Genomic DNA, 17125 nt, shown 5'->3' with positions numbered 1-17125 from the left:
CCGGAATAAAATGAGAGACTGATCTGCAAGAATTGGAGAGGATTGAATCCACTTGGAGAGAAACACATCGGTTGAAAAGACTTGATACGATGACTCCGGTTGAAAGGAATTGATAAGACAACTGATTAAGCAAAAGGATTTGCATTCTCACATAAAAATATGAGAACACCTCTTAAAAAAAGATCTGAAATCACCACTTGACATCGAAGCAACTGAATTACCATATTTCAACAAAACAAAGGATGTGGCTTACGAAACAAGCCAGAACAAACTCATGAGAAAGATTTCCGTTCGATATTTTCGTGGACAGGATCGCACGGGCACGATTTACAGAAGCCATCGAGTGCAAGGCAGTGCACCTGACATACGAAGCATCCCCGAGTCGTAGCAAGCTACAAGGACTCTTTAAGACACAACGTGTACTGCTGTAAGTCGACCGTGAACAAACGAATCCACTAGATGTCGAACCCCAACCTAATATCATGCATTTGTTGGAAGATTGTCCTATAAGAAACTACTTGAATTCCCACCTATGAATTCCCGAAATATCTGGTCATGCAATCTGGTACACGGATACAAGGAGTAACATCACACAACTCCTATACTAACCCGTCACTTGTATCACATCCGTCAACACACGACCAAAATCTCGGACCTTCATCTAAAACAGACCCTCGTGATCACAACGATACAAAGTATGGCAGTACCCCCGAACAACCTGCACCAGTACTGGGGACATAGGGGTTATCTCGCCACTACTAGTATTGAAGCAATTACGAACATCCTTCGTTCTGAGACATTAAGAAATCTGAATGATAACGATGTGCTCGAGAATCCCGTGGAGCTCAACTCCCCGGAAGAAGATCAAGTCAGACAGGAGGCACCAAGACAGAACTCCGTCACATCGGCATCATATAGATCCCAAGAATATCCGCGTGATCCTAAAAAAATTTGAGTGAGAAGAGGAGTAGAATAAATTATTACGTCAAGATTCCTCACCAGAGCATAGAAAAGGAGAAAAAAGAATCCTACTCTCCGATATATAACTAGACTCAAATAGTTTTTCACTAGACTCGACTCGGCCATGTTCGATCAATCAAGGGGCTCCTAGGTCGGTCCTTGCTCTGATACCAACTTGTCACGCCCAGATGCGAACCTATCCTCAATTTGGCACGAGGGCCTCGTCAGGGATAGAAGCGCATCTCGTCGTGTCGCAAGAATGGATATCGTTACAAGTACATGTACTGAAAAGAAGAAATATATCCTCAGAGTTGGCTTACACTCGCCACAAGCTACATCAGAGTCACATCACTACATTACATAATCATCAAGAGTAAGAGCAGAGTCCGACTACGGACGAAAACAAACGACAAAAGAAGAACGACGTCCATCCTTGCTATCCCAGGCTGCCGGCCTGGAACCCATCCTAGATCGATGAAGAAGAAGAAGAAGAAGAAGAAGAAGAAGAAGCAACTCCAAATGGCCAATCAACGCGCTCGCGTCAAGTAACCTTTACCTGTACCTGCAACTGGTGTTGTAGTAATCTGTGAGCCACAGGGGACTCAGCAATCTCATTTCCAAAGGTATCAAGACTAGCAAAGCTTAATGGGTGAGGCATGGTTAAGTGGTGAGGTTGCGGCAGCGGCTAAGCATGTATATGGTGGCTAACTTACGAGTACCAGAAATAAGAGGGGGAAGATCTACGCATAGCGGACGTGAACTACTGATGATCAAATGAATGATCCTGAACACCAACCTACGTCAGACATAACCCCACCGTGTCCTCGATCGGAGAAGGAACTCACGAAAGAGTCAGTCACGGTTACGCACACAGTTGGTCAATTTTAATTAAGTTAACTTCAAGTTATCTAGAACCAGTGTAAAACAAAGTATCCACGTTGCCACATAACCGCGGGCACGGCTTTCCGAAAGATTTAACCCTGCAGGGGTGCTCCAACTAGTCCATCACAAATTACCACAAGCCGCATAGAAATCCTCAATCACGAAGCTCGCGATCTCGTCGGATTCCCTTGTGGAAAACCTCAACTCTGAGATTACCCAAAGCATCACCGGAATCCCGATGCACAAGATATCTCGTCAAAGGTAAAACTAATCCAGCAAGGCCGCCCGACGTGTCGACGATCCCGATAGGAGTCGCGTACCTCGTTCTCAGGACACGACGGATGGGTCACACTAGGAGATGCCAAACCTCGGGTTGCCCCGCGGTGGCCCCGTAGTCTGCCAATTTGGACCAACGCTCATGAGGAGCACTGGCCCGGGGGTTGATTAAGTTATCCTCGGGTTAATTACTCCCTATGCAGTTCATTAGTGGTTAGGCAAAAGTAGTACCAAAGTTGGGCCTTGCCAGACCAGCTTTAATCTAAGACGACTTATCAAGGGGGTCCCCATAACAACCCCGATCGTGTTAGGAGCGCTCGTTTATGGAGCATAACACCGGTAGCCGAAAACTAAGGGGGCAAAGGTGGAACAAAACACCAGGCTAGAAAGGCCGAGCCTTCCACCTTTTACCAAGTATATAGGTGCATTACATTAAATAGCATTTATATATGGTGATATAACAAGGAACCCATGTTTTCACATGGAAGAAACTACACCTGCAACTAGCAACGCTAACAACAGGGTTAAGCAAGCAGTAACATAGCCAATCAGTGGTTTGCTAGGTCGAACAGGTTGAGGGTAATCATGGCATTGTTGAGAGGCTGATACTTAACGGGTGGTAGGCAACGAGACATAAACGGTAGAAACGAAATAACTAGCATGGCAATGATAGTAATGGTATCTCGGGAAATGATCATCTTGCCTGAGATCCCGCTTGGAAGAAGAACAACTCGGTGAAGTCAGCGAACCGACGTAGTCGAACAATCCTCACATTCTGACACGCTTGCGGAACTCTATCGAGACGGAGGAGACCGGAAACAAACATCAACACAAGTATTCACCACCACAAAGCAAGACATGATGCAACCCTAATATGATGCATGAACAGGTCATCGATGCACGGGATGGCACGGCAAAACACCTCACACATACACTACACATTAAATGAAGCTCGATATGCAACGGGTTGCATATCGACGAAACTCCACGTTTAACTATTTAATTAACTCCCGTTAATTATCACGGCAAAATTAAATGTTATTAACATGGCAAGGGGTGAGCGATGAACCTACATGACAACCTAGTCGACAGCACGTCGGACTTTGAACGGAGCTACGACACAAGAACAAGCAACACAAAATCATATGCCATGAATGCTTAATGCATGAGAGTTCAACACATCACGACAAAGAGAGAATTAAGCATGGTGTCGCCATGGCGAGCGAGAGGAAACCATGGCGGCAAATCGGAAACGATGCCACGGCAACGTTCCTATCCCGATACTCAACGAGATATCGGTGACAACGAATAGGGAGCGCGTGCGGGAACGGTAAAAAAAGGGGGGGTGATCCCGTATCTCGGGTTCCCATGTGTCGAGGGCTCGACGAAAAGGAAGACGACGTGCACGGCAAATAAACGGTGCAAACAAACGGTGCATAAATACGGTGCATACATGCATGCGACTTGTACAACACACACATCCGTACAACACTAGCACACGGTACACGACATGTCCCATCGATATACCTTCGACGCGTGCGAATCGGAGGGGTTCGGTCGAAGCGGACCTCGTGGTCGTCGTGGAAGTAGTTGTACACGCGCCGGTAGTTGAAGTAGTGGTACACGGTCTCGTCGACGGTAGTCGTACTCTCGGCGTCGGCAGACAGTCTTCGGCGTCGGTAGACGTTCACGAATCCGTCGATGCTCGGGGTTCGTCGAGGTCGTCGTTGTACTTGTCGATCTCGTCGACGACTCACGGTAGGCGAGGATGGTCCGCGCGGCGACGCAAGCGGCAGCATCATGACTAGAATAAGCGGACAACCGCAAGCCACTAGCTACCTAGACTAGCATCTAACAGCAAAAGCATCAGCTAGCAGCAGTAGCATCTACGGCAACTAGCAACAGCACTCGGCAGCAGGCACACCTAAAGCAGCAGAACAGCAACAGGGCGAGCACGGGGGCGCGCGGGACCAAGGCGAGCAGCAGCTAAGCCAAGCTAGCAGCAATATCAGCAAGGCACACAGGAGCACCAACTCGGCAGCAACAAGCATGACAGCTTGCATAGTAGTAGCAGCAAAACGGCACAGCTCCAACAGCTAGCTACAGCACACAGCAGCAACAGCAATCAGCATCAGCGTCTGCAGGCAAGCAGGGCAGCAGACAACGCGTGCATCTACTCCTGGCAGCAAGAATAGCAGCAGCTAAGCACAGCAATAGCAAGACGCTCAGCAACAGCAACGGCAACCAGCCACGGCACACGGCAATAGGCAACGACGCAGCACACAGGCAGCAGCATCTACAGCAGGCGGCAGCCACCACAAACACCAGCAACATGCCGCAGTGTCTTCATGGCGGCACGGCAGCGGGGAACCGGCGTAGGAGACGGCGGCCACGCAAGCTCGGACAGGAAGGCGCGGCGACGGGCATGGCGGCGGCGCGGGCAGGCGGCCCGAGGGGGTGGCGCGGGCAGGCGGCCCGAGGGGGTGGCGCGCGGAGCTCGGGAAGGCGCGGGCGAGGCGGCGAGCGGCGCAGGAGCTAGCGAGGCGGCGCGGCGTGCGGGAGACGGAGCAGGCGGACGCGGCGGACGACGCGCGGCGGCGGGCATGGCGCGGCTGGAGCCGGCGAGCAGGCGACTGGAGGCGGCGTGCTGCGAGGTAGGGGCGAGGCGGCGGAGGAGAGGCCGGCGACGCGGGGCTGGCGCGGTGGAAGGCGAGGGCGGCACGGCGGCGTGCAGGCGCAGGCGGCAGGGAGGGACGCCGGCGCTGCGTCGCAGGGAGACGGAGCAGGCGGCGCTGGGCGGCGAGGCGCGAGCTGGCGACGGGAGGACAAGGCGGCGCGCGACGCGGGAGGAGGAGGCGGCGCGCGATGCGGGAGGAGGAGGCGGCGCGCGACGCGGGAGGAGGAGGCGGCGGCGCGTCGCGGCAGGAGGAGACGGCGCAGAGGCGGTGCGGCGGACCGAGGGGGCGGCGAGGCGGTCGGCGGGGCGCACGGGAACAGGGGCGAGGCGGCGGCCATGGCGCTGGGGAAGAGGCGGCGCTGGGGAGGACGCTCAGGATCGGGAGGGAGAAGGCACTGGGGAGGCAGAGGAACGAGAGGCTCCCCCTCTCTCGCTAGGGTTGGAGGCCTGGCTTGGCCTTCGGCCGGGTGGGCCTCCTCTAAAAGGCTTTTTTTTTAAAAAAAAACAGAACTAAATAAATACATAAAGGCCTTTTAACAAAACAAAACAAAAATAGAATAAAAATAAATGTTTTACCCCTTTTGAAAATTTTACCCCAACTCTAAAGTAGCTTGGGCATTTTCAAAAGAAATAAGATGACACCTTTTTTAAAAAGAATTAAAAATCAAAACCCTTTCCTTATTAAAGAATAAAATCAACCCCTTTTATAAAAGATTAAAATCAAACTCCTTTTAGAAGAATTAAAATTAAGCTCTTTTAACAAGAAGATAAAAATAACCCCTTTTCGAAAGAATTAATTAAAACCTCTTTATTCAAAGAATAAGTAAAGGCCTTTTAAAAGAGAAAAGAAAATGGGAGGTTTTTTTAAAAAAAAATGAAACAAACGGAGGGTAAAATAAAACCTAAGGGTTGCCCCTACGTTTAATAAAAGGATTTTTTTTAAAAGAAGACGAATATTTTGGAAGAGGGGTAAAGTTAGAAATCTTTAGAAAAACCACAAAACAACTTAGGAGGGGAGAAGAGGGGAGAAGGTTTAGGTCGGCGGTGCAACGGGGTTTAACGGTGGCTCTCACGCTCCCTCTCTCATCGCGCCAACAAACGACGCCACTCACGAAACACTAACACCCAACAACACGAAGCAACAAGCAACACCGACAAAACACCGATGACATGATGCCATGCATGATGCAATGATGCAACTACATGACGATGCAACGAATAATGCTAATCACATGACGAAAACGGAAAAGAAGGGGGAATCTTCTGGAACGTCGGTCTCGGGCTGTCACACTCACGTACGGGTCGAGGAGGAAGACGCCCATAGAGGAAGTAGTGGAAGAAGCGCGCGGAGTGGAGGAGCTCGTCGGAGAAGACGCTCCGCCGGGAAGAAGGGGAAGCAGGGGTGATGAAGACGATCCAGCGGCGGGAATGGAGTCCTGGAGATGCCCTCGAGCTGCGGGAACCTTCGGCGAGGAAGAAGATGCCCCACGACGACGGCGACGTCGAGCTTCACGGATCAGCCATGGCAGAGCCGATCGCTTCTCACCTTGCAGCGACGAGGGAGAGAGGAGGGAGAAGGGATCTGGATGGAGCGGCGGCGGGCAGGAACCCTAACAAGGCTCGGACGCCAAGGGGCCCTTTATAGCGCGAGGGGGGAAGCGAGGGACGCGCCGTCGGCCATGTGCACATGCTCCTCTTGGTGGAACAGAGGGGATCGGGACAGAGAGGATGACAGGTGGGCCCACGGTGCCGCGCTGGAAAGGAGGGAGACGACGCCGTGCGCGTGCTCCCACGCGAGGGACAGGGGAATGGGCTGCTAAGTGGGAGTAAGCCCACTTAGGAGCGCCAGATAGAAGGGAAGAGGAATTCCCTCATTTCCTATTACAGAAAAACACAGAGAAGAAAAAAAAATAAAGCACAGATTAAAACACTGGGGATAAAATCAAACAAAAATATCCCCTGGTCATAGAAAAATATGACCTATTTGAATAAAATAGAAAAGGGATTTTAGTGACAAGCAAATATTTACAAAACATTATTTATGCCACTGTTTTGTGAATATATAGCACCTCTCAAACAACTTTTAAAACTACAAATACCTATCTTCACAATCACTACAAAAATATCCTAAAACATGGACATTTTTAAAACAGAGAAGGATCAAGTAAATATTGGGCTAGGGGATAATAGAGAGAGGGGTTTGTAGTCAAAGGGTTTTGCAAAGTTCCAACACCACACCACCACTTCTACTCTCACCACAACACAATGCAACCACATCACAAGAACTCACAAGAACTCACATCACCACTACCACCTTTGCAATCACAAAGACATAAAGATGCATGGAAGAGATGATATGACATGCATGCATGCAAGGAAGGGAAAAATAATAAGGTGACATCACATGAAATAATGAGCATGGGCTCTCTCATAGCATGACAAGGTGGACCCACATGAGATAGGTTCCAAAAGTGGCAAGGTTTACATCTGGGGTACTACAGGGTTACAATCCTGCCACCGTCACTGTTCAAATGTGCAAATACGGTGCCTCCATCCTCCATCCATATTCGGATGTACGCCTCCGTCAATGGGTCGGAGTTGGGAAGACGCTGGGGTGGCCCGAGTGTGAGGATTTATTGTACAAGTCCCTCTCATATTTTATTTAATCACTCAGGAAAAATCTCAAAAATTACAAAGGACGAAGATCGAGAGGCCGGAGCCGTGAAGACCGACCGGCTCGTCCGCGAGGCCACGAAGCCGACCCTGCTTATTCTAGGGTTAAACCTAGGCCAGCACGGGCACATCGCTACCGATGTGCCCGCGGCCTGCACCGGCTCATCGCTGCCACTATCATCGCGCATGTCCACTACGCCGCAGGCGCACGGCTTCCAGCAGTAGCACCTGCAAACCTCCCGTTTGTCCAACTCTACGGGCTCCAGTTCACTAGAGGTGAGCGTGGTCCTGTCTGCCATGCCAGCGTCCATGGGCATCGATCTCAGCGCGATACGTGTGGGTTGTAGATCGCCGACCTCTGGAGGTGCGCGCAAACGGCATCGTGAGGTCCTAGCCGACGTCATGGGGAACGCCCGCAACTTGTTCACCATTGGCGCAAACGAAAGCGAAAGATCAAACAGACCAAAGCATACACACATAATGAGGGCAAACTCCTTTTTGAATGTTGGAGAGACATTGGCCTAGACCCCAAAATTAACTCCAAGGAAAAGGCTTCGGCATTTTGGCAAAGAGTGCATTGCGAGTTTTATTTTGGCAAAGAGTGCATTGCGAGTTTTACGAGCGCGTGACGTTTAAACCATACCAAATGGAGAGCAAGCGTGGGTGGGTCTCGCTCAGCAAGCGTTGCAGGGTGATACAACAAAAGTGTAACAAGTTTTTTTCCACCCTTAAGAGCATCGAGGCCCGTCCAATGAGTGGCATCGGCATGAAAGACATGGTATGCCGACATGCTTGCTTATTTCATTGTCCCATGGCTTGCTCGTCCATAATGTTGCTTGTCTATTTGTAGGTCTTCCAAACTTTGGAAGCATTCGAGGTTCATCATAAGGGCAAGTCTTTCAACCTCACTCATTATTGGATGATCATCATCGAAAAGTTCAAAGTGCAATACGCCGCCACCAAGGCGCGTGGGGGTGGAGGGGTGCAGCCGTTGAAGAGCATGGTGAGGAGGAGAGGACGCGGCCGCACGAGAAGACTAACTCCAAGAAAGAGGGCAAACATATGACGGTTTCCCTTGCCGTGCAAGATACTTTGCAAGGCATGATCATCAACAAGGATTCAAGAGATGAGAAGCGCTGAGAAAACAAGGAGGAGCAATTTAGGACCTTCATGGACATACAAAATAAGAAGCTCGTATTGAAAGCATGCGAACATGCTAAAGATCGAGGCCACCAAAGCAGCCACTAGAGCAAGAGAAGTCCAGCTTGCTTGCATGACGAAGGGGGTCGGGATCATGAAGGTGGACTTGAACACGGTCTCTCCGAGGAAGCGGTTTTGGTTTGAAAAGATGGAGGCTGACATGCTCAACCTCGGTGACGAGTGATCCATGGTGTGATGTACGGGCATGACCACGACCCTTAGTCGAACTATAATCTCATTTTATGTACGGGCATATGTGTCGGCCGCTGACAAATGCGTCCAACATAAAAACTGTATTTTTTTTATAGGCTGATATATGTATGTTAGCCACTAACATATCGTAGACATAAACTCTTGAAGCTGGTTTGATATCTCCCATGATCTAAAACCGCGGATTTTTTTTTTACATAAAAAGATGTTGTGCGTGGATAAAAAATAAATCTTTCTATCAGATGCATGATCGATCCATTTATCCATCCAAACAAATAAAAGCCAGACTGTGCATGTCTGTGCACGTGTGCATTTGTGGTCGAACCAGTTTGAGAGCGCGGCAGCGAAGTGAATGCGCGGCCACATTGGGTTTAGCGAAATTGTTCGGATGAGAACGAAGGACTGCTGGCTACTGGCTGCAGTGACATGGATCGGGGCTAGATTAAGAAAATGGTCACTTTGCGACGTCCGTGTCCTTTCCCGGCTGGTTGTCCGTCTGTGCACGCTTCGTAGCGACCGACCCGAGGCAGACTCATCGTCACGGCACTTCGCCGGCGCCTACCTACGTCGCATATGGCTCCTCGTTTCCCCTCCCGGCCGGCCAGGCATCACCATCCCGAAACCGTGCATACGTCCAAGAAGAGGCCACGACCCGTAAACAGCTTATATGCAGCTGGTGTGGCCGTGTCGATATGGTGTCGCTCCATGGGTCAATGCATACTGTTTCGTTCGCTTTCTCGTGCACATTCTGCATATCAGCATCGTTATATAAGAGCAACTTCGACGGGATCATCCAAACAGAAGGTCATTTTGTTCGTTTTTCGTCCGTTTAGGCCGATCCGGTGGACGTCAATGTCCGCTTGAGCCTTAAGGTCGGCGTATGCGTCCAATGTTGATCCAATCCATAAATAAACAAGCATGCACCTCGTACGTCGCCTCCTCCTCGTCGACCCTGCACTGCTCTTCCTCCTCGCTCTCGCGGAGAACGGATGCAAGCGTCGCCTCGTAGGCGGCCTTCGTCTCCTCGCCTTCGTCGCTACCGACGAGCGGGGGCGGCAGAGGGCCTCGCAACTGCACGTCGAGCACGCCGTGGCGGTGCTGCTCCTCGTGCTCCAAGGCGAACCAGACCTCCCAGTTGGGAGAGTCGGCCGCGTACATCGGGTTGAGCCGCTGCTCCGGCGTCAGCTGACGCCGGCGGCGACTCATCTCCTGCGTGTGCATCCGCGCCGACAGCGACACGGCTGGCACCGGGATCCTCTCTGGGTCCAGATGCCGGTGGTGCAGGAGGGTGACATCGGGGTACGACAGCGGGATGCGATGATCCCAGTGCCACCGCGCTTGGTGCACCGGGACGCTGACACGATGGCGAGGCCGACGGGGGTACACGGGGGCCTTGTCCTTGTTTTGGAAGTAGACGACCATGGCTAGGGTTTGGTCTCCTGCGAGGTGGCAAGATGGGGACCCGGGGGGGGGGGGGGGGGATGGTCTGGAAGCAGATGACCGAACCCCACCCCACGCTCGTATCAAAAAAGGCCGACCGCGGACGCCGATGCATGGGTCCGCGGAGGGCGGTCGTCATAAATTAAGTTGGTTGCGGTAGTTGGGGCGGACACCGAAAGGGCATGCACGCGTACGCCCCGACACATTTCAATCCGGAATTTTTCAAGTTAAAATTCACGAACATTATTTGAACTTGTGAACAATTTTTTAAAAGTTGAACACTATTTTTATGCAAAAGTGAACATTTCTAACTCTCGCGTCCAAATTTTAACATGTGAACAATTGTTTGGAGACACAGATTTTTTTGAATTTTGGGAACAATTTTGAAAACACGGTCTTTTTGTGCATGTTTATAAAAAATGAATGTTTTATGAAACGTGAACGTGTTAAATTCAAACATTTTTGAAAAAATGAACAATTTCATGAACATATTAATATTTTTCTTAAAAGGAAACATTTTTTAATCTGTTAACAAAATATGAAAGCATGAACCATTTTTTTGGAAATGTGAACATTCCTCGAAATTTCCAAATAAGTTTTTGAAAAGACGAACATTTGAAAAACAAGTGGAAAAGAAGAAACAAAAAAAGAGAAAACGAGGATAGAAAATTAAAAAGAAAAACATGAAAGATGGAAATGAAAGAAGAGAAAAAACAGAAAAAAAAGAAGAAGGAAAAAACTGGTTCCCAAAATCAAAAAAAAGGCTGAAAAATCTCTAGTAGGTTTCCTAGACTGGCATAGATGAAACGATCAACAGGCCGGTTCAGATCGCGTTGTTGGGTTTGCGAATCCTCCATAACTTGACACAATGCGTCGTATAGGATTTTTTCCAAAAAAAAAAAAGGAACGTTCGTATAGCATGATTTGAAACAACTACCTCTCCATCTAACGTTACCTAGGGTAGCAAACCAGATAACCCACATGATTGTGGTTTGTTGGGGCATGTACAATGGTTGATAAGATAGTCTTATTTTAAATCTTATATGTAATTTAGAGATGATAAAAAAAGTCTATAATGGGTCATCTCTTAGCCTTATCTTCTATAATTAGTTATTTCTGAAAACATGGTGAGACATATTGTGCTAAGAGATCACGTCTTGTCTTCTCTTAAATAAGAAGAAGACAAAGTCTTTTTTCGAGTTTTCTCACCTCCACCTCATCATTTATCCTAAGATAGCATCATTGTACATGCCCTTACTTTGTTTCATCGTTTTACTTTTTCTTCATTCTCCATTCTTCTTTTATTTCATTTTTTATTTTCATATTTCTTTTTTTTTTCACCTTTTCTTTATCATATATCATTTTCCTTTTTAAACATATATGATTTCTTATATTTGATAAACTTTTTTTCGAATTATATCAAGTTTCTCTAAATATGATGAGCTTTCTTTTCCGATGAACCTTTTTCATGCTTAATGATTTAAAAAAAATGATGGATCTTTTCAAATTTGATGAACTTTTCTCAAATTTGATAAACGTTTTTAAAAATCCATGAACATTTTTTGTATTCATGATTTCTTCCAAAATTTATGGGCATTTTCAAAATAAATAAAGACTTCTTTAATCCATTATATATTTTAATTGTAGTTTTTTCTACGAGAATTGCGACAATATGGAGCATCGACCGGAAATCATACCGTGTCTACCAAATGCTGACGCCAACCTCTTCACTCGACATGGACGAAGAGGAAGAAAACCGGTGTGGCCTACCTCCAACCACGCACCCTGTTTGAAGCCACCAAATTATTTTGCTCCTCAGTGCCGTTGATTGGAGTGCCACCGATGTGAGGGAAGAGCATAGACAAATTATTTGAAGGGCGCGGCGTCGTCCACATCACTGAACCGATGCCCCAGGGACAAACTGGGGCAACCCTTGCAACCCCCTGGAGTCGAATCACCGGGGTTCCAACCCCCAACCGTCTTCGAAGCGACGGATGAAGCAGGAAGGGACTTGCAACATCGTCGCTGAAGAAGAGGCAAAACGGTCGCCTCCCATATCTCTTTTCTAGAATTGCGAGGAGCGAACTGAATCCGTATTGGTGTCGGTAAGTCAATGATTGACTATTCAATTACATGCGATGGAGCGAACCAACATTTTTGCGATGTAGCGAACCAGCAATTGCAACGAGCGCACGCCATATACATGGGCCGACCGACGAGGGATGGCATGTGGGCGACCTTAAGCTTTTCCGGCGCTGAACGCGTCGAACGGGAACCCTCGGTTTGAGATGTCTGTCTTAATGAGTATCTTTTAAAACTGTTACTGACCGAGAGCGGCTAGTTGTCAAGCTCGTTTTCGAGAGCCTTCCAATAATCACTCTGAGGCGCCGCATTTGACGCCTTCTCAGGCGTCATCACCTGTCATGTTCAAAGTATTTTCTTTGCATTTTATTTTATTTTATTTTATTCACACATATTTTTGGCTTTTTAGGTGATTTTTTCAGTTTTATGATGTTTCGGTGTTTCATCGGTCTTCCTTGGCTTTTGAACGAACAATAATGAACAAAAAAGTGAAAAAATGCTTTTTTTTTCCTTTCTTGAAAATCATGACTTTTCTTCCGCGGCCATATCTCTTGAAGATAAAATAAAACATGTTTTTATTTATTTATTCATGAGAGGCACGATTTTGCTTCCGCAAGAGGCAAGTCGGTGCCACTCGAAAATGATAAAAATGTGTTTTCTATTTATTTTTCTTTCGCGAGAGGCACGGTTTTGCTTCTGCAAGAGACATGGCTGCGCCTCTCGAAAGAAAATTTGTTTCTGTTTTTTTTTTCACGAATGGCACGGTTTTACTTTCGCGGAAATGGGAAAAAATATTTTTTATTTCTTCCGCGAGAGGCATAGTTTTTTCATTGGTTTTTTTCTAAAAAAAATCGCTAAAACTCATCAACATGGGATCTAGTTTCGAAGACCTGGACGCAGGGAATCCAACGGTGAAGATGGTTTGAGATTTGAATGCACTGTGTAAAAGATAAACATTTAAAAATAACGAATCGATGAAAAAAAAGAAAACTTATAGATTGTAACAAGTGACGGACATGCAGTGCGCTACTTGTGGAAGCATGAGAAGGTGAGGGATGATCTTTAAAAGAGTACTCTTTAATTAGACCCCGTTCGGAGTCCCTCTGCTCCACGACTCTGTTCCCGGAGCGACGGAGCTGTAGTTAAAATTCGTGGAACGGCTACATGGGTGCTTTGTAAATTTATAAATTTTAAAGAGCTGGTGGATTATCGAAGGAGTCCTTTGTTTTTTTTCTTTGAGGCAAATGAGTCCTTAGTATTTTGTTAGTGATCGGACCGTCTGTTGGAAGGTGTCCTTAGGAATTTTTGCGGTAGACGTGTAACCATCCCATCAAAAACCTTGACGTTAGGTTGTTATATCTTATATATCACTAGCAAAATAGCCCGTGCGTTGCAACGGGAGAAAAAAATACCACACACTTTTAAACTTTTTATAATTATTTTGATTTATTAAAATAATAAACTAACTAACTAATGTAGTTAGTCCTATCCTATTTTGTTGAAAAATCAATCCGTCCATTGTTAATTTCATCATAATGAGAAATTGAAGCGCGAGTTGAATAACAAAAATTACAGGGGCTTTTTTATAAAAATGACGTGGTGGGTTTTCCGACGAAAACAATAGCCGCTTTATTATTAAAAATAAATCTTATACTTATATTATATATCATTATGAAGCCTGATGGTAAGAGAAGGGTCAAATTTTAATTTTTTTATACCGAAATTTAACCTGTGCCGGGCCGCATGACCGGGTTAAAGCCTTTAGCGGGATTACTTGTCCAGCCCATTAGTGCCTTTATTGTGGGCCAGCAGAGACTCCTTCCTCCCCACCGATACGGTCATTCCCCATCGCTTCCCACCCACTCCAACGCGGCCACCGCGACCACCACTGTCCCGATCTCCGGCCACCGCCACCACCGCCACCGACACCATGTCGTCCACCACGGCAGGGGGCGCCCTCCTCCTCCGCCCCACCTCCGTCACGACGAACCCTCTCCTCCGCCTCGCCATCCCCTGCCCCAAATCCCACCTCCTCCGCCTCCACTCTTCACGCCGCCGCCTGCCCGTCCTCCGCCTCCCCCTGACGCCCCACGCCACTGCCGGCAGCAATTCCGCGCCGTCGCCTTCCCCTCCGCCCCCGCCCCCCACGGCCCCACCCCCTCTGTTCTCCAACTGGACCCCGCCTCGCGCGATCTGGCGGGGGCTCTCGGCTCTGCTCCTCGCAGGGCAGGTCTTCCACCGCGTCCTCACGGGACGCGTCCACCGCCGCAACCTCCTCGCCCAGCTCCGCCGCGTGGGCCCCGGGAGCGCGGGGGTCTCGCTCCTCACCGCCGCCTTCGTCGGCATGGCCTTCACCATCCAGTTCGTGCGCGAGTTCACCCGCCTCGGCCTGCACCGCTCCGTTGGTGGCGTCCTTGCCCTGGCGCTCGCTCGCGAGCTCACCCCGGTCGTCACCGCTGTCGTCGCTGCCGGCCGAGTTGGCTCCGCCTTTGCCGCCGAGCTCGGCACCATGCAGGTGTCCGAGCAGACCGACACCCTCCGCGTCCTCGGCTCACAGCCCATCGATTACCTCGTGGTCCCCCGTGTCCTCGCGTGCGTGCTGGCGCTCCCTGTCCTCACGCTCATCAGCTTCGCCCTCGGGCTTGCTTCCTCAGCCTTCTTGGCCGACGCCGTCTTTGGTGTAAGCACCAGCATCATTCTGGAGTCAGCTCGCAAGGCGCTGCGCCCATGGGACTTGATCAGCGCCTTGATAAAATCTCAGGTGTTCGGTGCCATTATCGCGGTGGTCAGCTGTGCATGGGGTGTGACAACACACGGAGGAGCCAAGGGCGTTGGCGAGTCCACAACGTCTGCCGTGGTCATTTCCTTGGTTGGAATTTTCATTGCAGACTTCGCTCTTTCGTGCCTGTTCTTCCAGGCTGGTGCTGGTGATTCGCTCAAGCACGCGATGGGTTAAGGCAAGACCACGGCAGAGAATTTTTTGCGTCGTAGCAGCATAATTTAGTACTGTACATTGACCAAAGTGTAGTAGTGGATTCAAGGAGGCCTGCATTGCAGCATCGACCACACTCCAGGTGAATGAGTTATTTTTGTTGTGATGTCATTTGGAAGTAAATTATTATGCATTATGCACATTCTGCAAATTGTTGCTCAATTGTTTGCATCCGATTTGTGTAAATCTTGTCACCACTTGGAAATAGAAATAAAACTACATGTGTCCAAGCCGCACTTGCGAACAGAGATGTAAATCGTTTTAAGATCAGCTCAACCATTCAAGCAGCACTGCAAAATACAATTGTTTTTATTGATATATGGTGATCGATATTGTATATCAGTTACAATATTGTACTCCAGGAGAGCACATACATATTAGGTCTTATTAGTAGTAGTGGCAATTCCTTTCGAAGCTTTATTCATCCTTGGATGAGAAGAACTGCAGAAGTTTTGTTGACAGCTCTGGGAATATGCGAGTTGGATGATAGTCTTTGTCAAGGCAAACAAGGGTTCCTTTGGCTTCCAGCACGAGCTGTAAGGAGAATAAAAGGTGAGAGATACTCCCTCTGTACCTAAATAATTGTAGTTCGAGAAAACTAGTCTAGTTTTCCTCAACTACAATTATTTAGGTACAGAGGGGGAGTACATGACAATGCTCAGAAATATCAGTAGTTGATGACAGACCACGAATTTGAGTACCTTATGTTGGAACACTTTGCACATGCACAAGATTGATAGTAAAGCATACCTTATGATCTGGCAGTGTCTCAATTTTGTGCTCAAGGATCAATCTTACACCTTTGATTTGCCCGAGCTGCACCTTGACGACAAACCTGTCACCACTCTGGCAATGCGGGATAAACTTACTGAATTTTCCTTGTATGATATGGTATATCTGACGTAAATGTATCTTACTAGGGAAATCATGTCTATCTGAATTGATAAACCTTCTACTCCCTCTGTCCCAAAATTCTTTTCTTAAATTTGTTTAGATATGAATGTATCTAGTCACGTTTTAGTATTTAGATACATTCATTTCTGGACAAGCTTAAGACAAGAATTTCGGGACGGAGGGAGTATATATTAAATCCTTAAGGAACATTAGTTCAGTTTCAGCACCAGGAGTCTAAGTTCTCTATGGTATGCTGTGCTTTAGCAAAACGTACCCTTAAAGGTGCAATGTACTTTAGATGTACTTCTGAAAGAGGAGTGCACTGCCTTTGGATACCATCGAGTCTACACTAATTCCAAGGCTTTCCAATAGCTTGTCATGACCTGTTATATCATATATATAAATCATGTGAATTTGGAATGATCCGCAGTAGTTCTTGAAAATTGACATGGCTAACCATTTCGAATGTAACTACTGTAGATAGCATTGTTGACAACACCATATTTGTCGAGTTCTGTGTCATGAACTTTCATCTCAATTTCGAAATATTTGTCCTTCCTAATATAGCAAGTATTAGCAAATATACCGACATAATATCATGGTTATGATGAAATAGCAGGAGGGATGGTTTCAGAGAACTTTAAGCTGTATTCCTGGTTTCTGTTCGCAGTAGCCACAACTTGTAGGTGGCTGGTTGCTCTAGGAGCAGCCTTGACCTGGTGCTGTTGGGGATATGCTTGGCCAAAGGACATCACAATTTGGCAGTAATTGGATCCCCCTCCACCAGCAGTGTATACCCGCCGTGGATGTTGAGGGAACTGGTGGGTGGCAAGAGGAAT

General features: G+C 47.9%; 1 protein-coding gene across 1 annotated transcript; it reads left to right on the top strand.

The window, feature by feature from the left end:
* Positions 1 to 14208: 14208 nt before the first annotated feature.
* LOC123427559 (protein TRIGALACTOSYLDIACYLGLYCEROL 1, chloroplastic) lies at positions 14209 to 15622 on the top strand. The gene has a single exon (XM_045111639.1). The coding sequence runs from the start codon at positions 14331 to 14333 to the stop codon at positions 15354 to 15356; it is 1026 nt and encodes a 341-aa protein (XP_044967574.1). The 5' UTR covers positions 14209 to 14330; the 3' UTR covers positions 15357 to 15622.
* Positions 15623 to 17125: the final 1503 nt, after the last annotated feature.

This window comes from Hordeum vulgare, chromosome 2H (assembly GCF_904849725.1).
Source record: "Hordeum vulgare subsp. vulgare chromosome 2H, MorexV3_pseudomolecules_assembly, whole genome shotgun sequence".
In the NCBI taxonomy this organism is placed as follows: domain Eukaryota; kingdom Viridiplantae; phylum Streptophyta; class Magnoliopsida; order Poales; family Poaceae; genus Hordeum; species Hordeum vulgare.
Note: the sequence above shows the minus strand (reverse complement) of the source record. Positions and strands in the feature narration are given on the sequence as shown.